General features: G+C 35.5%; 1 protein-coding gene across 4 annotated transcripts in view; it reads right to left on the reverse strand.

The window, feature by feature from the left end:
• Positions 1 to 24,709, reverse strand: part of LOC131436539 (peroxidasin) — a 416,998-nt gene that overhangs the window by 5,487 nt on the left and 386,802 nt on the right. For all 4 annotated transcript variants that reach the window (XM_058605296.1, XM_058605295.1, XM_058605297.1 and 1 more), the window contains 2 exons: positions 22,665 to 22,840; positions 6,241 to 6,410 (listed from right to left, as the gene is read on the reverse strand). In XM_058605296.1, coding sequence (XP_058461279.1) covers positions 6,241 to 6,410; positions 22,665 to 22,840 — 346 coding nt within the window. The remainder of the gene's footprint in view (positions 1 to 6,240; positions 6,411 to 22,664; positions 22,841 to 24,709) is intronic.

Raw genomic sequence — 24,709 nt, forward strand, 5'->3', positions numbered from 1 at the left:
GATTGACGCACGGGAAGCAAATATTGAAGCATTTTCATCCGTAAGACCCCACCCCTCCCCACACCTCTTATAATTTTTTATGATAACAAACTTACTCTACTTTTAGTGTTTAGATCTTTTGCGAATAATCAAATTGACAATTAGATTCTTTCAGAACAATTGATTGTACTCTATTATGATGTCTTCCACAAATTTTTACATTTTTTAATTTTTGAAAAATATCAAATTGAATCAATTATGATGATTTCAAAGTTACTTAAAATATCAATTTTCAATACAAACAACTTCAAGATATAAATCTGAACAAATGAAACGATTTTATATCATAATAATACTCAAGACAGAAAACGTGCAAACTTATTCATTTCATAAACAGCGATTGGAGAAGATTTTATTTTATTTATTTAAACTAAAACCACATACCTGTATTATACTTCTACTTCACGTAGAATAACAACAAATTTTCTTTCTATATGAAAGTAACTAATTTTCACACTATTTTTGTAGGAGTAAAAACAACAACAAACCGTTCCAGAAAGCTGAGCGATTATTTCGTGCAGTATGTCGTTCAACAAGCGCTCAACGACCAACAAAATAGAACCGTCTGCTGAGAGGGTTGTATGGCAAGAATCGGACAGAAACAGAACCGTTAATAACCGCTAGGCGAAATTCTCTGCCAGAAACGGTTGTTGCATTGTTGCCAGACTTTTGCCGGAATTCTGGCAGAAAATCTGACGGAAAATAATGTTACTGAAGATTGCTTATGTACCTAATTCTCGGTTTGCCTTTTACGGCTGTTTTTAACATACACTTTAAACTTTTCCATTGGAACTGATATTGTATTACATTTCATTACGTTTACTGTCTTGTTATTTCTGTAACACATGTCTGAGATATTCTAACTAATTATATGTTTTTGATTTCGGGAGGCGCCAGGGCCTCTCGCCCTCCCCCCCGGATTTATCACTAAAAACGTGATTAATCCACCTAGCAGTGAGATGATACCTTTTTTATCAATATGCATGTGTTTTTTACCTGGATATTCTTCGGTGTTTGTAGTTCTCATGACATTATTTTAATTATCGTTGTTTTAAACGATTTGAGATTTTGATCACTCGTTACCCTGTAATGTCGAAACTGCAAATCGTATCGCATTTCAATCTCAAAGTGTGACAATCGATTGAACATTCCATGAGATGTCGAAGTAAGTTCCACTTTAGAAATGTTCGTCATTATTTATGGTACTTCCAGAGCCGGTATTCAGGAACTAGCATAACCCAAAATGATTCGTATGGCCATAAATTAATACGTCTAACAATTTACATCTTGTATATCGGTAAGAATTCTAAAAACTCATCATCCTGTAATTTCAGAATCGGATAAAATTCACCAATTTTGTATGGGACCATAAGTCCTTTAATTTGAACTTTTGGTTTTGAAGTTCGATTTGGCCTTTTTGAGAAAATGATTGAGCTTTGAGAAACGATTCGATACTGGAACCGGAGCTCTAAAATCGGTGTAGCCGAAATCAGTTAAATTCACCTGAGAAGTGTGTATCTGAGAAGTGACATCTTTGAGAAATTGTAGCGCGAATTAAATTTTTGGGTACCTTCCGAATCGAAAACTAAATACCACTTAGACTGAAATAATTTTATTTGGTAATCGACTATCCAAATCTGCCAACCCGAAAAACCTGATAACTTTTTGTGAAATGGACATTTTTATACTAATCACCCTGTATCTCCTAAACCGGAAGTCGGATCTGAATAAAAAGTAAATGTTTTATAGGATTTTAAAATCTCTCATTTGAATCATAGATGGTTCTTAGATTTCATTTGAATCTTAGATCGGTTCAGCCATCTACGAGAAAAATGAGTACGTAATTCAGGAACCTTGTTTGGAATTATACTACTTTTCATATGAATTTGAGTTTGTAGAAAACGGTTCAGCCATATCCGAGAAATTATTTGTCTCACACGCATTTGCTGATCTCGAAGAACTGAGTCGAATGGTATATGAAAGTTATGTTCTTCCAGTATTTATTACTGTAAGTAGTTTGAATCAAAATAATTATGATATTACTTTCAACTTGAAAATGCTGCCATCACCTAGTTTACATGTCATACTCGAACGATTATGTTGCCAAAAACGAACCGTGCTAAAATCGGTACGAGGTAAAATGCCATGAAAAAAGATGCTGTACACAGTCTTTTTGGTACTCAGAAACAATTGTATGTAACAGTATACAAAATCGTGTTTCATTTGGCTCCGAAATAGCGCTTTATCATCAAACGCGTAAAACTCCTACTTCTGGAATAAGGCGAAAAGTCGTTTACAGAAAAATATCGATATCTCCGTTAAAAATGGTCGGATTTTAACAATCTATGGTTTGTTGGATAGCTATTACCATGCGGAATGAAAGTCGAGAAACATATTCTGTTTTCAAAGGTCAAGTGTGACAGATACTGTCACAAAACTGAAAAATTTGACATAAAACTTCGTATAACTCAAAAATTAAACATCCGATCTCAAAACCATTCAATAGCGTTCTGGGTGACGGGGAGACCTTTCATTTGCGACTAGTTTGATCAAAATCGGTCCAGCCATCTCTGCCCAAGTAGCAAATGTAACTTATTGAACTTTCAAGATGTTTTACAATTGATTTAGAAATGTTATTTATGTTAGATATGTTCAGAAATATATATTAAAATTGGTTGTGCAACTTATCACTATTAAGTTTTACAATACTACCAAAAAAGTCGCTGTAGAACAACTTTAAGTACATCTAAAACAATTGTGCAGTAAATCACCAAGTTGTTAATGTTTCACTAGAAGCTCTGCATAAAAATTTCACATCGTCATGTAAAACGGCAGTAAATATAACAATTGTGCAACTTATCAAAAACTTTCCACACCGCTGTCATAATTGTACCGGACACAAAACACGTCGAAATTGCTTCAGATCTTTTGTGGAAGAAAAATTGGTGAAATGATTGATGCTCTCCGCAAGACAAAAAATGCTAAGTCGAATTGATAACCTTGCTGTAAAAAATATATTTCTGCAGAGTCCGCATTGTTTTGACTGCCTCATGAATTTTTAGATCAGTGTGTGCAGTTTTCTTCAGTTTTAGAAAAACATTGATATAAAATTCAAAATTTGCAAAAAAGTTGTGCAAGATGTTTGATTTGAACGTAAAACTTGCAGACATGAGATTATTATCATGAAAGTTGCAGGAATACAGCGTTATATACGAAATGAAAAAAAAAATCGATCAGATAATTTGTATTCGGTTTTCATCTCGCGAAAAAAAAAAGCAAACCTAACATAACTTTTCAAAGATATTGAACGAAAAGTTAATTTCATTATAGTTACTCCCATTATTATATATTACCGCTTGTGCAACTTGTTTTTGCAACTCCAGCACACGGACTTGCCAAAATAATACCTACAGTGCGTATCACAAAAGTCGGGCCCTCTAAGATAAATGATTATGCTGTATTGTTGTTTAATTTAACTAGAAGATTAAAACTGATAAAAAACAAAACGTAGAGAATTTCTTTCCGAAATATTAACATGGTAATGTTTTCTGTTATTTAGATGATATATGTAATTACGTTGGGTGGACCGTTTTCTATTCAACTCACTGTTACAATCGATGCCATATTGGAAAATATTCAAGAAAAATGATGGATGAGGTTAAACTAATGGTTTCATCAAAATCGTCTGAGAATTTTGAAGGATGTTTGAATACACGTATTTTAAACACCATTCCGATGATTCTCATTAAAAATAATAGACAGTTATTTTCACAGAAATTTGCGTACAATCATCAAAACACGTTAATTTAAAGGCGCTTGAAAATTTCGGGCGTACGAATACACGTTTCACCATAAAAATGCAGTTTTTTGTCGATTTTTCACTTACAAAAACACAGAAGATTAATTCTACAATATGTGCATTATCATTTTACATGTACAGATTATTTTACAAGATCCATGTTTGTGTTGAGAGCAGTTGTATTGAAAATCAAATGTGAAACCTATTTATAAGAAATTATGTTTATTATGTTTTTGTAAACGTCATTCCACTTCTTGTTTACATTACGTAGTAGATTGTACGAGTTTCACAATTGTTTTTTCGCTGATTTTATTACTGTCTTTTAGATGGGATCGACGCATGAGTTTTTGTATCAGTTGCACAATCGTTGTGAACAAATGTTCGTAATAACGGATGAACTTGAAAGTATGTTGCACAACACAGAAAAATTACGCTTTTTCCATAACACAACAGTTACTAGAACAGTGATGTAAACTAACTTGATAAATTGCACAATCAGTAGAAATATACAGGACAGCAACTTAACATGCTACTTGGGTGAGATCTCGACCTCTTTGTTGACAACACACATATAGACCCACACACATACACACGGACATTTGCTCAGGTCGTCGAGCTGAATCGATTGGTATATGACGCTCGGCCCTCCGGGCTTGTAAAATTTTTCTAAAGTTTGAGCGAATTCTATACCTATTTTTTATATTTATAAAAAAAGGTAAAACCTGGACCGACTGTATGGCGTACTGAAAGGCCAGCCGAGGCAGCCATTTGAATGAAATTATATTCCACAATTTACCGAAAGGAATGTACTTTAATATGAATTTTTTTTTTAAATCGGATGAACCGTTTGTGTTTTATTGCATGTTTGAAAAAAAGTTACATGGCGAACCCTGTACTATCTCATGCTTTAATTCGAATGAATCAATTAGACGAAATCTAACAAATGAAGCGAATCTGTTCTGTAACTTCTGCAAATGTAAGTCAAGCTAAACAGCATGAATCAGCAGCATAAAACATGTAGGAGAATTATTATTATTATTATTATTATTATTATTATTATTAATAATATTATTATTATTATTATTATTATTATTATTATTATTATTATTATTATTATTATTATTATTATTATTATTATTATTATTATTATTATTATTATTATTATTATTATTATTATTATTATTATTATTATTATTATTATTATTATTATTATTATTATTATTATTATTATTATTATTATTATTATTATTATTATTATTATTATCATTATTAATAAGAGTTATTAATAAGAGTTCTATTTTAGGAGTTTTCCTTCACCACTTTCGGTGCTTCCGGAACAGGAAAAGGGGGCACCAGTAGTGCCGAACTAAGTTTTTATGCCCACAATCTAACAAGCTCTGCAAACTAGAATATTTTATCAGACAGTTTTATGGGATTTTTACCTGTTTTTGATCATCATTCGTGGAAAAGTACTGATGAAATCACTTATCACGCTTCAGTTCCGGAATCGAAAATCGGATCCGGATAAAATGTTCTAGAAATTTTTAAGAAACTATAAGCCCTTTCATTTGAATCTCAGTTTGTGAAAATCGGTTGTGCCTTTTAAATGAAATTGAGCGCACACTTTTTCTCTAATTTTCACATATTACCATGTAACTCCGGAACCGGCAGTCGGATCCAAATGAAATTCTATAGCGGGCTATGATACGATTAAACCTTTCCTTTGAATCTAAGTTTGTGAAAATCGGTTCTGCCATCTGTGAAAAAAAATGAGTGCATATCATCTATCTATCTATATCTCCTGAACCGGAAGTCGGATCGGGTTGAAATTCAATAGTAGACTATTGGACCATGAGACTCTATAATCTCTATGGAAGCCCATCCGACAGCAAACACATACACGTCGCATCAGCGTCTGATGGCAAAACAGGGAGTGAACACTGACTTGCGATGCGATGTGTAAGTGTAAAAGAAAGGACTATAATTGACTGTCTCTTCATGTGTTTCCACATACAGGGTAGTTTGATTGGCAAAACAATTTCGCCGGATAGGAGTGGGCAACGAGTTCGAGTCCCATCTCTGCGGTAAACATTTTCGTGGTTTTCATGACATAGTTGCATTCGCATGTTATTTTTCCTATCTGTTTTCCTGGTTAGATACTGATCAAATTTAAAACTAACTCAAGGCGGCTCTATGTCTTAACAGGACTTATACAAATAATTGAAAAAAAACATGTTTTTTTCCTTTAATTCCCCGGGAGGTCACATTTCTCCCCACCCAGTGACACAGTTGTTCACGATGTCGACTAAGTTTAGACTGCATTGCGGCCTTGTCTGAATTAGTGCTCAAATGGCAGTACCTAAACTAAGCCGAAACAATTGAAACCATTAAACAATACTTACTTCACTGTCAACAAACCACTGGCCGTTGCTCGTCCGTACTGGTTCAACAGCGAGCACTCGTACCGTCCCCGGTCGGTTTCGGTGAGATTAGAGATGGACAGACTGCCGGTCGATGATAAACGATACTTGTCGGTTTGGGTTAGCGTTCGGCCGTCCTTTCGCCATTTGATCTGTGAGGAGCAACAGTTTTCCGTGGCACCGGCGACATCATCATCATCAGCGTCATTGTCCCCGAAGACAGTGAAAATCAGAAGCAGAATGTAGAGTGGAGTAACGGTATTAATTTGTAGAAAAGCCGTCCAATCAACAGCCAACAGGAACAGGTGCAGATTTTTCACGAACAACAGCGAGGCAAATGATGAGCATGAAACGAAAAGAACAAATGCAGTATTTATGAGTTGGATGAATGAAACTTGATGAACTGTCAAAAGATTCATCATCCTGACTTTGCTTTCGTTTGTGAATTCAGTATAGAATTTAATAGATGCTGAAATTTACTGATTGTCAGAGATGAAAATTTTCGTTGCTAGAGTAGAACTAAGAAACTTGGAAGCTTTAATTCTAATTTATCATTCCAATACCATTATCAATTGAATTGTACTAGCTTTGCTGGCCCTTCTTCATAGATTCTTGATAACTTCCATTGCACAAAGTTTAATCGGCATTCAACCAACTAAAGCTAAAGATATTATGCAAATTTAAGTTTTGAAACAATTTCACTATCCCTTCGTACCTATAACTTATCGATATCGAAAAATTTATAGCGTCCATTAGAGCAGATTTACGATCCATAGTCGCGTCGTCCGTTTTTCTTGACGGTGGTGCTCTCGTTGCTATTTCAACTGTTGGTTCCCACCGGAACGGAGATGACCGGATTACTGAATACAAAGTGCAAACCTACCCATTGAATCTTTGCTGATAACAACGAACACATTACTTATAAGATATTTGCCTTTCCGGATGTCTATTCTTTTATAAAATATTGGTTGTTCATACGAACCAAAATGCTTAAGATTAAAAACAGTACATCCCAACTGTTCAGATTGGATAGAAAGTTCAGAATATATGAAACATGTGTTGCTATGGAATGTATATATGGAAATACGAGAAGAGAAGACTACTCTAAGCCTAATATAAAAACCTTTTTTAATTAACCTAGTGGTGTAATGATGCCTTTCTCATATTACTTATATTTCCGAAAATATCATCAGAAGATTCTATCAAGGAATCAATCTTGAATAAAATAAGAAGCTTTCTTTGGGTATGAACTAACATAACCTTTTCAATTTGCAAACAGTTATGTCAAGTTGATAAGAATTTTTCTTTATTTTTCATCGTCGCACTAAATGATTAAACACACATTAAACATAACCTATGAGGCTATAGGAACTTTTATTTGAGCCTAAGTTTGTGGAAATCGATTAAATCATCTCGGAGAAAATTAAGTGAGTCTCGTTTATGAGCTTTTGACCACTATTTCCGGTACTTTTGGAGCCGGGAACTAGAAACCAGTATAGCCGAAGTCGGTTCGTTTGGTAAGTAACTAATATAGCCTACAAATCAAATCAGTTTTGAGCCAAATCTAGAGAAATTCTGCCCTTTTTGCATCGTCGCTCTAAATCCAATTTTAAACACCCTATGAAAGCATGGTGAAATTTAATAGCAACCTACGGAACTATGAGATATGGCAAAACAGTTCATTTCATAGAACCGTTCAGTGATGCAGAGTTCTATTAAAAGAACTAGTTCTCGAGAGCCGTTCGTTCGTTCTTTTCATAGTTAATTTGCCTGTTGAATGACTAACCGAGATCTCAATTAGAACTGAGGTTTCGTAGATTCAAAAAGGATTGCGCAAGCAAAAAAAAAACAAAAAGGCCCACGACATTGAACTGAAGAACTACCGTTCTCAAAAAAATAACTATTGACCATTCATTCTTTCAAAAGAACTAGTTCTTTTGAACCATTCGCGAATGAATTGCCCATCTCTATTGGACACATACATACACACACAGAGACATTGCTCAGCTCGATGAACTGTGTCGAATGATATGAAACAATTAGCCCTTCAGGCTAATTTTCCCTAATCAATTTTTCAAGTGATTTTTTTTAAACTATTTATTGGAATATGAATTAAAATTAAATTAATAAGATTTAAATTGGGTGTTCAGCCACAAGTGGTGACTTTTTAGCCCTATTATATACATGATGTGGTTATTGCCATGAAGACATCATTTGCTTCCGCAAATTGTGATTTTTGTGTAGGAAAAATTGTAAACCATAAAAAAATCAGCATAACTCTGAAACTTCGCATAAAAAACCGCATAACTCTGAAAATTCGCATGAAAAAAGTTGCATAAAAAAGACCTTAGTGTATTAACTTACTAACTAATACAGAGAGCGAATCGATTCAATTGAATATTGCATTGATTTTTGTTGGAATTCGCTTATAATATTATGTGACATTACATCTAATGGTTTTATATTTGCGAGTCTGTGTAACTCATTTGTACTAAACCAGGGAGGACGCTTCAAAATCATTTTCAGAATTTTATTCTGAATCCTTTGAAGCATTTTCTTCCTGGTGGAACAACAACTTGACCAAATTGGTACTGCATAACGCATGGCTAGTCTGAAAATTTGTTTATAAATTAACAATTTGTTTTTTAGGCAGAGCTTAGAATTTCTGTTTATGAGAGGATATAAACATTTAATATATTTATTACACTTCTACTGGATTCCTTCAATGTGATCCTTGAAAGTGAGTTTTTTGTCATACGTTAAACCTTAGTATTTAGCTTGATCAGACCATGTCAATTACAAGCCATTCAATTTGGGAATGTGATTATTGTTTGGTTAAAGAAAAGAAGCTCTTGGTTTATGAGTAAAGATAATTAATTGCGCTTTTGCTGCATTTGGTTTAATTTTCCATTTTGAACTTCTTTGTAGGCGACTGCAGATCACTCTTTTTTTCAAGTGATTGTATAAACTTTCTATATGAGAAAGGCAATAAGTGTACTTTTATAGAAAAGCATCGTTATTATGATTTTGTAATAACACTAACAAGTAGGTACAAATTAAATAAAAGATTTTCAAATTTACATAGTTTTCACCTGAAAAAAAGATATTCACTGCACGCTATACGAAAATGAACAAAGCACGCCACGAACGTGCCGACACGTACCAGTTTTGCATCATCATTTTGAATGACGATTTGAATGTTTTGACACTCATCGCCCTATAATTTTGGAAACGAAATTGGGATCTGGATGAAATTGTACAGTATATTTAAAGATAATGAGAGCTTTAATTTGAATCATGATTTGAGAAAAACGGTTTAACCGTTGCAGAGAAATTGAAAAGAGCTCCGTTTTGAAGCTTTTTTTTACTATTATTGGTGCTTTTAGAATCGAAAAACCGGGGACTAATAGTCTCAAACTAGTTTTATATATTCTCTTACTTACAAGATTTGTCAACTAGATGAATTTATCAGCAAGTTTTATAAAAAACATCTCGTTTCGTCATCACTTGTAAAAAAATACTCATGAAATTGAAAATTTTCGCTAATCGCACTGTAATACCGGAACCGGAAGTCGGATCTAAATCAACTTCTCGAGAACTTTTAAAAAAATTTCAAGACCTTTTATTCGCTTCTTAGTTTGTACAAACGGGTTGAAAAAATTCCTAAAAAATTGAGTACGCATTTACTCATAAATTTGCACATATTTTTGTGTAATTCCGAAACCGGAAGTCGGATCTGATTAAAATTCAATAGCGATCTATGAGATCATAAGACCTTTCATTTGAATTCGAATTAGTGAAAATCGGTTTAGCCATCTCTGAGAAAATCGAGTGACATTATTTGTCACATACATACATACATATATAGGTACATACATACATCATCGAACTGAGCAAATATCTGTATGTGTGGGTATTTATGTGTGTCTGTGCGACTGTGTCTGTATGTGTGCGCAAATTAAGAGGCGTGTTTTTCAGAGATGGCTGGATTTTGACCAAACTGGTTGCAAATGAAAGGTCTCCCTAAAAGTATTTATGCTATTGTTTTTGTTTATAGATCTGATGTTTAGTTTCCGAGTTTCACAATATTTTATGTAAAAAAATTCAATGGCCTATGGCCTATTGTTAAAATCCGTCCATTTTTAACGAAGATATCAATATTTTCGTGTAATCGCCTTTTCCTTCTTTTCCAGTGTACAGTGGTCCCAATTACACCAAAACGAGTTTTTTGTTTGCGCTTCAGAGGTTGATTTCAGTAGAATTTTTGCCTGGAATTTTCTCCCTTTCATGATATTATTTAAGTTATCAGTAATCCACCTAGAAGTGAGGTTAAAGTTATAATTTGCCTACATTGCGTGATCTTTTCTTCGGAGAAGTGTTAGACCATATTATTACAAGAAAACATGCCTCCATATTATTACAAGAAAACATCCATCTGATATGTAAAGTTGTACTCCGGTTGGGTTCAAAAGACTGTAAAATTGCCAAAAGTGCAACAGTTTAAGAACCGTTCAAACATGTAAATTTCAGACATCACTAAGACTGTGAACCATTTCGCAGTTAATTTTAACTTTTGGTTAAAATCTCACTCGAGCGGTTAATTTGATGTTGTCAGAAATAACCCTGCTCGAGAGCATGGTTATTTTTGACAGATCGATGGTTATTTTCCGACACTGACAAAATAACCACTCAAGTGTCAGATTTCAACCAAAAGTTAAAATTGAACGCGAAATGGTTTACAGCCTAAAAAGTGCTAGATGTCAGTCAGTTTTGTGCAGAAACTCATGAAGCGTACTGGTTTACAAGTTTATAAGGTGCACAAAAAGCCTCAAATCGGAATGAAAAGCAAAACATCACAGCGGAAACCGGAGTCCGGAAACTCTGTTTTGGTCTGTTATTGCATCTTTCCACTACTCTCAAAACGTGTTGGAGTATTACCCAGCCAACGAAGTCAATTTTTGGCCGAAAGATATGAACTCTTTAAATTCAACGGAACTACACACAGTTGAAAAATCTTGGACAATTATGAAGGCGGAACTCGGCGAATATTCCAAAACAATTGGAACAGAGCTGAAGTGAAAAAAATAACGGCTAAACCAACATAATCAGTTGATAATTGGTTATACAAAATATTATGGGTGCTGTGAAAAAATGTGGGATGAGAGATGAATCAAAGATAATAGTTTTATCAATCGAAATAAATCGTTTTTCATTCCCCAAAAAAAATCCGAAAAGAAGCTGGCATCACTGGAAGTAAAATGCGGTGTCTAAATGCTGCTCTCAAAAAAGTCTATTTTCAATGTTTTGTTTATTTACAGTGATAGTGCAGGTGTGGCAAGTGTGTGTTTAGTAGTGAGAGTTCTATTTACAGAATAATGTTGATTCGCAAAACTGAAAAATGCTTAAGCGGCGGAAACTAAGAATTTTCCGCCCCAAAATTCAACGATACTAACCGATCGAAGCGCCGTCTGCATATCATTGTCGGTGTTATCAGGTTTATATGGGATGTGTGAAAATTTACAAGTCAATCGTACTATTCAAGCTGAAAATCTAAAATTGGTCTGCAACCCATTCGCGAGTGTTTATTTTATTTTAAATTTTTCAGCAGTCGTATTTCATCCCGCGTTGTTAACAGAAATGCGAATAGGAGAAAAAGTATACTGGTGAGATCGTTCCCTAGAGATATTTTATTTTTTTCTTACTGAGCAATTCCAGGAATGAGTAGACGAAAAAGTGACAAAATCAGAATCGACCTTCTCCGATTTGGATGAAACTTTGCACATGGCTTCAGTATTGAGCAATTTGACGTCTCATTTACTCACACCGATGCAAAGTGCGCAGATCTATTCATATACGAAATTAGCATGTGTGCGAGCCGAAGTCAAAGTTTGTTGTGGGTTCAATTTTACACTGAGGTAAAACATTTTTGACTCACATTCATACACTGCGAAAAATGCATATAGAATTTCGTAAGCTATGGACTAATGAACCAAGTAGAAGACAGTACCATTACGTGATATAGAGTTTCATGAACGATTTTATGTCTTTCTCAACTGTTCTCTTGGCATTGCAGTGTTTTTTATTGCATATATGTCTTCAATAATTGGCACGATGCGGCTCGACAAAATTCACTGGGTTATTTCGACACACTCACACTTGCATTAACCTTTCAACTGCTGAGAATAGCCACACCAACACATTCGCACGTGGATTGGACTGTGGCAAAGATGGCAAACCATAAGTTTTGAACCGATGGAGAGGTCAATCCGACTCACGACTGATTTTTAAAAAGGGCGTATGTACCGTTAATTGTACAGAAATGACGTCCAGGAATGAGTTGTAGGGAATCAATACTCTAAAATTATATACACTGAAAACAAAATTGATTTTTTTTTCAATAATTTCAAAATGAACCAAAAAAATTAAATTAAAAAATATCAGAGTTTCGATTTGTTTTGATAATTTTTAAAGCTCTTATTAAAACCTACAGATTGATGGCTATCCCATCCGTGCCTTTTGAAAAATGACGAAGTTACAGCTAAAACAGTTTACGGGTGCATGAAAATGATCAAGTTCTTCTCGTTGTATTTCGAAAACCGTTAATCGTACAAAAATGACGTCCAGGAAGAAGTTGTAGGGAATCAATAGGGCACTCTAAAAATATATACACTGAACAAAAAATTGATCTCTTGATCCCGGCATTACTCTGCTGACGTCATCGCTGTTGAAATATTGAAGCACCTCGTTTTCTATCGTTTCGTTCCTGCTGCGTCCCGTTTGTTTCTTGTTTTTTTTCGTCTGTTGATTCTCTTACCTCCGACACTCCGATTGTTCCGGAATCCGGATATTTGCTTTTTAATACCTCTTGAAATATCCAAATATTTTTCTCGAGGATAATAAACATTCCGTGTTTTCTTAGTTGATATCGAGACGTGTTGATTCCTGCGATGCCATTGTTGAAGAGTTCAATGTTGTGTGCTCTTGAAAACTCCGCCGCGACTGATGCTTCAGAAGACTATGAGTTGATTGAAGCTGCTTTTTTTTTTTTTTTTTTTTTTTTTTTGCATAAATATCTGTTTATTAATCTTATTTTTGTGTATTACATCAACATTTTACAGTACAAGTGTTTTGACCCTTTGGCCTTTCATCTTTGTTGTTCATACGATTCGTTATTAATAATAGGTGTTTTAGTTACTCTTGTTTTACATACTAATGTTTAATCATAATATTTATTTTAATTATTAATAAAATATCTACCTACTTATAACTATCCCTAACCTAATACGTACAAATTTTGAATTATTTGTATTTCAGAGATTGAGCACCTCTCTTCAAATGTCGTGCAGTATTGTTCGAATTTTTGTTCTAGTATATCCAGTGAGGCCATCTCATGTACTTCACTAGTCCTTGTCCAAGGGGGTAGATTTAGAATCATCTTTAAGATCTTACTTTGAATGCGCTTTTCCGAATTTTCCAGCTTGTAAAATATTCCGTTAAAGCATCCAGACCTGTCTGTAGTTTATTCTTCAGAGCATTAATAACACGACCTTTGTAAAGGATGGCAGTATCATCAGCAAATTGTGACAGAACACCACCACCCGGAAGAGGTGGGATGTCTGATGTAAAAATGTTGTATAGAATGGGACCTAGGATACTTCCTTGGGGTACACCAGCAGGAATAGTAAATCTTTCTGAAAGTGCATTATTCAGAGAAACCTGGAATGCTCTATCTGCAAGATAATTTTTGATAATTTTAATAAGATACATGGGAAAATTATACCTATGCAATTTAAACACCAGGCCATCGTGCCACACATTATCGAATGCCTTTTCAATATCCAATATTGCCATGGCAGTCGTTTTGGACACTGATTTGTTTTGCTGGATGACGTTGTTAACCCTTGTAAGTTGGTGGATGGTGGATCTTCCTTTCCGGAACCCAAACTGTTCTTCCAGAAATATATCCTGTTCATCTGCGAAAGCAAGAATTCGCCTCTGTATTGACTTTTCAAACAGCTTGGATAGGGCAGAGAGTAAGCTGATGGGCCGATAGCTCTTGGAAAAGGAAGGATCTTTCCCCGGTTTCAAAACTGGGATAACTTTAGCTAACTTCCACTTTGAAGGGAAGTAACCAAGCTCCCAGCACCTGTTGAAAATTTTAGCTAAGAAGACAAATGAGCGAATACTCAAATGTTTCAGCTCAATGTTGAATGTGTTGTCGAAACCGGGGGCCTTCATATTTTTGGATTTTTTCACAATAGCCATCAGCTCATTCGCAGTGACTCTACTTTCCTCAGGAACTAAGCTGTCTGATTGGTCAACCTCAGCTACTCTATCTGCAACGGTTCTTTCATGTGGACTAACAATGTTGAGTCCTAAATTGTGAGAACACACAAACTGCTGGCCTAGCGCATTTGCCTTCTCTACTGGTGTGATTAAAGGTATTCCTTCAGCTGCGTCCTGGAGTGGCAGCAAAGGAGGAATAGGCTTCGGTTTTTTCTTAAGCACCTTCGTTAAGGACCAGAAGGGCTTTGAATGTGGGAGAATTTCTCGAAGCTTTTGCTGGAAGTTCCTGTTGCGAAGCTCAGATATCCTTTCCTGGATTATCCTAGTTAAGTTGTTATAAGAAGTCTTCCTATCTAGGATGCCAGTTCGTTGATACTGCCTCCGGTAGATATTTCGAAGTCGGATGAGTTTCTTGGTGACACTGTCGATTTGAAGAGAGGAACTCGGCATATGTTGTACTGGAACCGTCCTATCACGAGCGACTGTGATTGAATGCTGGAAGGAAGATAGGGCCGCATCGATTTCCATCGGGGAATCAAGTGGCAGATCGATATTAATATGTTGGTCGGCGATTTGTTGAAATTGGACCCAATCGGTGCGATAATAGTTCCTCCGAGGTTGAATAGGCACTGTTTCTGGAGAAGATCCGAACGTCAATATTACTGGAAAGTGGTCGGAAGAGAGCTCGTTGAAGACAACCGGAGAGCTGTCTACGGCGATGTTGCTGATGAATATATCCAAAATGGAATGAACTCCCGATCTGGAAAGTCGCGTTGGTTGATCCGGAGCGAGGATGTTGTATTGTCCAGCTTCGTAATCTTCGGCAAGTACGAATCCGTTTCGATTCTGTCTTCTGTTTCCCCACAGCTCATGCCGTGCGTTCAGGTCCCCAGCAATGATGAATTTGTTCTGTCGTCGAGTGAGCATAGCCAGATCTCGCTTCAATGATGCACACGTACCATCTCGAAGATTGGTTTGTTTGGGGCAGTACGCTGCAATGATGATGATGGGTCCCATCGTCGTTGTAATCTCAATTCCGATGGCTTCTATTAGTTGCAATTTAAAGGCTGACAGAAGCCTGTGCTGAATGGATCGTTTAACGGCAATGGCAATTCCCCCTCCTCTGGTAGTTGTCCTGTCGAGCCTGTGAATCCTGTAATTGGAAATAAAAATAGAAATTTCAGGTTTAAGATGAGTTTCAGTTAAAATAGCAATATCGGCATTCTTCTCTTGAAGAAAGTCGGATAACTCAGCAGTTTTGCTCCTGAGTGAGCAAGCATTCCAATTTACTATAACCAACTCATTATATTGCATATTCGATGATGAATTTGCCTAAAGCGTTGATTTGATCTAACCGCGTTCTGCAGTTTCGTAGTTTTGTTGTCATTGTTTCAAAAATGACGATCAGTTGTTCAGCAGAGAATAAATCACCAGAGTCATCCTTTGCTTGTGGTTGATTATTGCCCCATCCAGGAGGGATTTTTGAGGAAGATTCTTTTTGTGATCCAGCGGCTGAATCTTTTGGATTGCTGCGAGGAAGTGGCGGCAAATTCGGAATATCCCTCTTCGGTGGGAGCCGTGGGAAATTAACTTCATCCTTCTGTGGAACATTCTTGCGCGTTGATTGTTTACGGGACGCCTGTTGTCGAATTTTTGTGAACTCAGCACGTTTGGGACACGATTTGCTAGTAGATGGATGGTCGCCATCACAGTTCACACATTTTACAGCGATGTCATCTAGTAGGCAATCGTTGGTATTGTGTGGTTCGGCACATTTCCCGCACCGACTTTTCATGTGGCAATTCCTCGCTCCATGGCCGTAGTTCAAACAGTTCGTGCACTGTGTGACATCCCGATGTACCGGTTTATACTTTTGCCATTCGATGATTATGTGAAATAACGATTTAATCGTTTTCAGTTGACTCATGGTGATTGTGCCCTTCTCCAGATGAATCAGGTACAGTTGATCTCTAAACTTTTTGTCCGTATTATGTCGTTTCATTTTGAACACCATCATAGGCTTTAGTCCAGCCTCCGACAGTGCCTGCTTTAGTTCGGCATCCATCATATCGGGTAGTCCTCGAAGTACAACCTTCATAGGTTTGTTGGCGGCAATATCGTGTGTGAAGTATTCCGCTTTTGTCTGCTTCAGATAACATTCCACTCCTTTGTAGTGGTTCAAAGCCGGAACAGTTATTTTGTAGCCTTCAGTACATAAACGGATTGTTGCCTGTAGTCCTTTGCTGATCAGTGTGTTGAAATCCGAGCGTAGAGTTGGTGGGAAGCCCTTCAGGTAGAAAGGCGGCATTTTTTCCTTCTTCTGCAGTTCCTCTTCGACATCAACTGGCAGATCAGCATATTGGTTTTTACTCAGCAAACGGTCGTTTACCTGTACATCACTTGGCTTCAGACGCTTAGCATCCTTTGGATCCTTCTCGGATCTATGGCGGTTTTTACCCATAGCTTGGGTAGGTAGACAACTGCGAATAAAAAAACAAAATCGAAATTAGTCGTAGTAGGTTATTCGTCTATCCACATCGAGTGTTAGATGACGAATTGATTGAAGCTGCTGAAGGTACTTCTTCTAAATCGTATTGCGATGTGGATGGTTGCGGTTCCGTTGTTGACTGCCCTTCTGTTTCCGACGTATGACTTTCCTTATAAGCCCGCCTACGATAGCGATCACAAATGCTTAAAGTGATATTCAATTTAACCTTGCACTTTTGAGCTTCTAATTTTCCAATTATTGTTTCTGTTAATTGGAAAAATTTTCCGGAACACACAAAACCAGGAAAAGGTTTACAACACCTTGGGAAACCATATCGTAGTATTGTAACTGTTTCGAAAGAGATTTGTTATAAACTTATATCTGTTCTACGATGCATAGCTACTTATATGTAAAACAGGTCGAATTTAGGTAAGCAATTCGCCGGTACGTACGTTGGTTGTAAACAGCAGGTAGTCAACTGGCACATCTCTTTGATTCTACATGTGTTTATTCGTTTTGACGTAGTTACGTTAGTTCTACTGTTTAAATGATTATCTTTCAAAGAGAACTTGAAATTTCAAATATATCTGTAAATTGTTTTAGCTGTAACTTCTTCATTTTTCAAAAGTCACAGATGGGATAGCCATAATTCTGTAGGTTCTAATAACAGCTTAAAATAAAAATTATCCAAAAATTTAAACCCTGATTTTTTTTAATTAATTTTTTCGGATTATTTTGTAATTATTGAGAAAAAAATCAAAAAATTTTTCCGGTGTATATTTTTTTTAGAGTGCCCAATCGATTCCCTACAACTTCTTCCTGAACGTCATTTTACAATTAACGGTTTCCGAGTTACAACGATTTGAAAAAGGCATTTTTTGTGAATTGCAAAAATACATACGCCCTTTTTAAAAATCAGTCGTGAGTCGGATTGACCTCTCCATCGGTTCAAAACTTATGGTTTGCCATACTGAAGCCATGTGCAAAGTTTCATCCAAATCGGAGAAGGTCGAGTCTGATGATCTGCTAAGCATTTCTGGAATTGCTCTACTTATAATGCCGTATTATATTTCTCCTGAGTATTGACCTTCTACCGATAGTTCGACATTTAGATGGTGCTGTTGTACAAACGATGATGTTTTCGAATGAAGCTGTCAAAATACATACGAATTTTTATCTCCAGTGAATTTTTATTTATTTGTAGTTGAAATTCGAATATTCCGTTGTAATTAGGGGAAAAAAAACATTGATTTCTATCAATTAGAATTTCAACCAATATTTTTAATATTCCGCTTGAAAATAAATCTATGTTTTTCGCTTCGAGAATTACCTACAGATTGATAATGTTGACCTTACTTGTTGACACCGCTCTGGAATAATTATCCTGGCCGTTTATTCCACCCAGTAGTTGTTTAAACCTTTAATGATATAACCTCACGTTGCATCAATATCTAAATATAGTTTAGTACTGAAGTTGAATGAATGCAAAAGTTTTACCCATTCCGTAGGTTTGTTTAAGGAAAAATTACTATGTTAGTAACTATTTCCACATTTGATACTCGATTCCTATATTGCTCTATGTGATAATTTGCTAACATCATCGTTTTTTTTTGGTCCATAAAGTGAAAGATAGAAGGCGCGGAGTTGATTTGAGTTTTGTGTTTGAAAGCTAATCGAAAATCAGCTTTTGTTGAGATCATATTGTTTACCAAAACATGGTAGTCAAATGGTGAGATAACTAAGTCCTCACAAGCCCCTATCTCATGCCTCCCCGAGCGTCTATGATGACATTTGGTCAATAGAACGGCGTCGACTGGGTGCTATCGCCTTCTGCGTTAGTAGCAGAATGAGAGGGTGCGAAATGGTTTGTAGGTTGAAACCCATCCTAAAGTGCAATTTTTATCATAGTATATTACAACATATAATTCTGTTGTTTATTACATCATGTACTATTATTATTATTATTATTATTGTCATTATTATTAGACGAGCGTAACTTACACTGCGACATTAACTGTTATATTGTATCATAGCATATTATTTCATATATTATCGTCTTACACTATTTTATGTTATTATATAATATGTTGTATGGTATTATACTGCATTGCATTATATCATATTATATTGTATTATATTATATTATATTATAGGGTTTGAGTAGTACTACGCACCTCTGCGCAAAATATAAATTTGTTTTCCTTATAAGTTATCATTTTTAAAGTAACTTTTAACTAAATATCAAGGTCGTCACAAGGTGAGCTTGGTCCTCACTGGTTCCTGTTTCATGCCTACACGTGTGTCTGTGGTGACAATTGGTCGATGGAATGCGTTGATGGCAGAATGAGAAGATGAGAAATGACATATAAATTGAAGTAATATAATATCATAGCATATCGCAACATATCATTTTATTCATTCTATTATTTATTATATATTTCATTGTACTATATTATATTGTTTTTTATTATTATATTTATTGTTATTATTATTAATTTGTCATCAATAATAATAACATATATTATTTTTATAGATTTGGATATTATTATTGTTATTAGAAGAGAAATATTCTACATCCTGCAGTATTTTGAAGATAGAAGAGCATAACTGACACTCTACATTAACTGTTATTTTATATATTGTTTTATAATATATTATATTATATTATGTTATATTATATTATTTTGTAATCTATTATATCATTTTATGTTATATTGATTTCATTACACTATGTTTCATTGTATTTATCAATATAAAACATTTTGCACGGGGGCGTAAAGGGTAGGGAGCATCAGGGCATCGGACGAATTGATAACTGGACGAGGGATTGTGGATAGCCAGCCCAAGTCACTTGAAGGAAACTTTCCCTCCCTACTAACACATCTCCTATCCTGTGATACTCATGGAGATACAGTGGTACTCGCGGTCTCTAGAAACAACGAGTATCGGACTAACATTCCCTATTTTTCCTCAGTAGCACAGCCTTTGGTCGTAGCCGGTGTTGTTATTGATCATTTAATAAAAACTTAAGAGTGAGTGGGTATGTACAGTGAAAATGATTTGCTTCTCCCAAGCTTTATTTTTTTAGTTAATTGTACATTTCCACTCATTCGATCAATCACGAACTACGGCCGATCTACTTCAGCTCAGTTCAGTTCAAAAAATAAAAACATTTTTAAAGAAAACACTTTTCAGTATAAATTGTAATAAAAATGCTTTTATGGTGGACCAATATGTTCTAGTTTTTTATGTTCAATCACCAAATCATTCGTTGATGTGCCGAATGAACGTTTTGATTATATTGGCTACCTAATGAAAGATAATGGATTCGGCTAAATTCATCTGCAAACGGACAAAAAATCATTGAAATGCAATTTATAACATGCACATTTTAATACCATTACCTACGCTGTTACGCTTCGTGATTGATTGCTTGTTTGGAATCATTCCTAGCAAAAACTGAAAACGTACTAACTTATTTCGATAGCACCAAACTAAGCATATAAAAGTTAAACCTGTTGAAAGCGAAAATTTGTTCAACACCAAGTACACGATTCTCACGGCTTTCAGGTCGGGATGCTACTCAGGTCTTTCTCGCTATACGTAAATTTGCCAGAAAGCATAAACTTTTCTGTAGTTTTTTTTCTCTTATTTTTTCCCCATTCACATAAGCGCCGCAAAGGTTATGTTTCTATCGGTGTTTGTCGTTAACCCGCATGGCGGACTCGAAGTCGAAACTTTGCGCTCTCCCAAGGCAACTTTACAACGTGCACGTGCAACGTTCCTATAGCGGCGGCACAGAACGACATGCGGTTTTTAAGTCATTCAAAGCTGTTTTGATAACTTTTGGTTAAATAGTTTTTACGATTCCGTCACTTTCCTTTTTCACCTCCCGTGGCATTTCCGGCTGCAACGGAAGACGCGCGAAGTTCGTTTGAAGATATTTCCGGAATCTGAGATGGATTTATTCAATTGATTATTTAAAAAGCGTGAAAAATTTCAAATCGAGAGGTTGAACAAGCTTTTTTTCTATGAGTCAAAAAAGTTCAATGAAAAGCTTATAATTAATTACTATCAGAATCATGATAATAAATCAGCACACTTGCGGTTGACACACGGAACGACCGAAATCAGCATTTTCGCGAAAAATTTAGTTGATTTGCTGATTTTAGTTAGTTATTTTTTGAGACAACTAAAAAAATCTTACTTTTGCTGATTTAGATTTTTTATTCTCATTCCCTTAATAATAATAAAATATTTGTTGAAATGACTATTTTTTTTAGTTGAATTCACAAATTAAACGTACTGTCATTTCTTAGCTAAGGCACACTTCATATCCAGTGAACTAATTTTTTAGTTGAATTAAAGAAATATAATGTTGTTTTCAACCAATATGAATGGTTGAATTGGCTTCTGCAATCTGCAGCTATATGGCGCCCTGTCACCGAAACGGTAACACCTTAATGACTACTAGCCACTAGATGGCACACTACTGCCGAAAAAAATTCAGACGCGGTTGTCTTTTCTATATTGGCAGGTATAAATACGATGTTGTGTTGGAGAAAAAGACATAAACGAAACGTAAACATCTTTTTGAATTTTTTTTCTTCTAAATCACTGTTTCTTCATTCTCACTGAAAACTTTGAGCACTCGGAAAACAAAAACCGAATACAAATAGTACACCGGACGGCGCAGCTCGGAAGGTTTGAAGATACAAAAAAACTTCATCACAATTAGAGTGAAACATTCGAAATTCACTTCACTGTTCCGCGTAAAAACATTATTACGCACAATCGCTTCAACTGCGCACAAATTCTGAATAAATACGATTTCCACTAACAGTTTACGACATTTTTACATATCGGTTTAGAAATTTAAATAAAGATATATCGAACACATGCGAAAAACATCAAAACAATGTTCAAGCAGTTTCAATAAGACTGTCCTTTTTAGCTTTTTAATGGATTGTTTTGCTTTGACACTTCTCATGAGTTTTTGGCTAATAAACTTGTTAATAATACCCATTTCAGTTTTGGTTTCTTTGTGCTGTCCTTCAGTAATGATGGTGATAGATAAATAGAAACAAATTTTCTGATTTTAATAACAAAATTAGTTGTCAATGAGAATTTCGTGTTGGATTGAAATATTGCTGGTTTGAGTCCAGGATATGCGCCAACTAAACATATTCTCTAGAAATAAGAGTTTTTTTCTGCAAAGTAAATTCTCAATTTTAACTAATTTCATAGTTATTTTGGAAATTTTGTTGTTAAAATCAACTAATTCAAAAACAGTAATACGAATTAGGCGCAGAGCTAATTTCGGTCGTTCCGTGCACCATTGACCGGAGTGAAATGACAACCCACCGCGCCACAAACGTTCTGTTCTGCGATACATAAAAAGAAGGATATTTCTTAAACGAAGCAATTTCCCGCGACCAACTGTTTTTATCGTTTCGTTGTTCAATTTTGATGAAGTTTTGGCAATCCGCCATCAATAAATCCAGACGAGATAACTCGAAACTGTACCGTATGCGTGTTATTGTTTGGACAATTTTATTTTTTTCAAGCAGCGGTGTATTGAAGGCGGCAAAACCAATCGTCATGAAGACTATCTTGAAATACAAATACGTACCTGCAGAATGGCGTCCTCCTCGGCCTTGCAAGGCAGTTCAATGGTCGTCCCTTCGATGGCTTCCAAATCGTACGGTTCGAAGAGGAATTTCGGTGATCCAACATCACTCTGCACGGTCAATTCAGCAGACGATTCGACGCTACCCAATTCGTTCTCGGCGACACACACGTAGGTTCCTTTGAAACAGAGGAAACAAAATGAAATACGTTAAAACGTCATATGATGGGAAATTCGATCGGTCCGTTCGGAACGGTCGGTGAGATACATGTTTGAAATTCGAATTCGATTTTCTTTTATGCGATGATACTGTTGCCCAAAGGGTGGTATAAATCAACAGCCAGTTCAATTATAGGAAATATTTTCCATCTGAAAGGGCGAAGAATGTGCAGGTTATTGGAAAAAATGATCGAGAAAATTGGCAAATAAGTGCAGACATCCTTGCATGTATGAAGCTAGTAAAAAAAAAACGACGGTTGAAATAAATGGCGAACTGAGTAGTTCAACAAATCATTTGTAAGGTTTGGGAAAAGTTTTTATGAACAATTTGCTCATTGGAATTCGAGTCCAGTCGAACATAAATTGCTGCATCTGCCAGAGCAAGTAGAGTCCTCAAACAGGGAATGGAATGGAATCGTTGAACGAGAAATGAGTGCAGAAATATATGAAAATGTTTATTCAGCAACACTCACACATACCGACATCAAAATAACTAAATCGTTGGATATTATTTCAATAATTGGGCTTTGCGATCAATAACTGTGGTACATCCAAATTTGCAATTAATTCGCCATAATATTGTCAAGTTCCTTTCGAGAAGTTGTGATTTAATAAAATAGTTCGCATAGTTGAATATTTAATTACTCTGAACGACTCGTAACATCCAGTGCCAAATTTCTCTGAGCATTATTTTTATAGTAAAAAGGGAGGATACAAGCATTTTTTCGTTCATTCGATACTCATATTTTCAAGAATATTACGGATTATTAGGGAAACGTGCCACCTGAGCCAATTTGTTCGGATGCTTCCGGCTCCGGGAACCGATACAGTTTTAAGCCAAAATTTTCCGCTTTATGCATCGTCGCTTTTCTGAAACCGGAAATCGAATAAGTTTAGCCCACTGAGGAAACAGGAACACAGCGAGCAAGATGGATCGATCTAGAAGAAGTAGATTTACGAAGTATCCGGGCCTTGAGCAGCAGGCGAAGAGCGGCCATGGATTGAGCTGCATGGAGACGTCTCTTACATACAGCAAAGAAGACCACAGATCTAGGCTTCTGTCTTAGAGTATTTTAATAATATTTCCGGTACCAGGAACGGGTAATTTATAAGAATCAGAATAACGGATCCCTATTTATTGAGCGCCTATTTCCATCTCATAACTTAAAAAATTCAAGGTATGAATCATATCTTTCAACGTACCAAACTGAGAAATGTTTTAAAATGTTTATTTAAGTTTTTTTATACTTCCCCATCAAAAAATTTGTTTTAAATCCTTCAGCGATCGTTTTTTCCATAGATAAATAAATTCACTTTCCAATTTAAGAAGTATTTTCGTTTACAGTTCGTCATGTTTCCGGATATTTACTAACTGATTCATTTCAAAACATGGTAACTCTTTTACGTAATTACACCTATATTCAATGTGGGATGACTTCTCAACAAAGTAATGTTCACTTTTCACTTGTTTAATCAACGATTGAAAACTTCTAAAATTACCCACTAAGAAATGAAAATCTTCAAAAATGTTAAATGAAAATTTGCGCTTAATTCACTTGATTGCACCTTGTTTTAATTTTATTTCGTACCGCATGGTTGCCAAGTTTTCTCAAAATGCCATAATTTTTTTTCTTTCTCTTTACATTAACATCAAAAAGTATTTTATTGGTATCCGTGACATTAGTTCAATCGTATTATTGATATTTATATTTCAACTGTTTTAGCTTCGAAAATTACTAGAAAGTGCTTGTTGAATACTAAGGAAATAATCATTAAGGCAAATCTAGTAGCACTGGTTTGATTCCGATATATCAGCTGTTTTTCAAAGA

The sequence above is a fragment of the Malaya genurostris genome, chromosome 3 (genome assembly GCF_030247185.1).
Source record: "Malaya genurostris strain Urasoe2022 chromosome 3, Malgen_1.1, whole genome shotgun sequence".
NCBI lineage: Eukaryota > Metazoa > Arthropoda > Insecta > Diptera > Culicidae > Malaya > Malaya genurostris.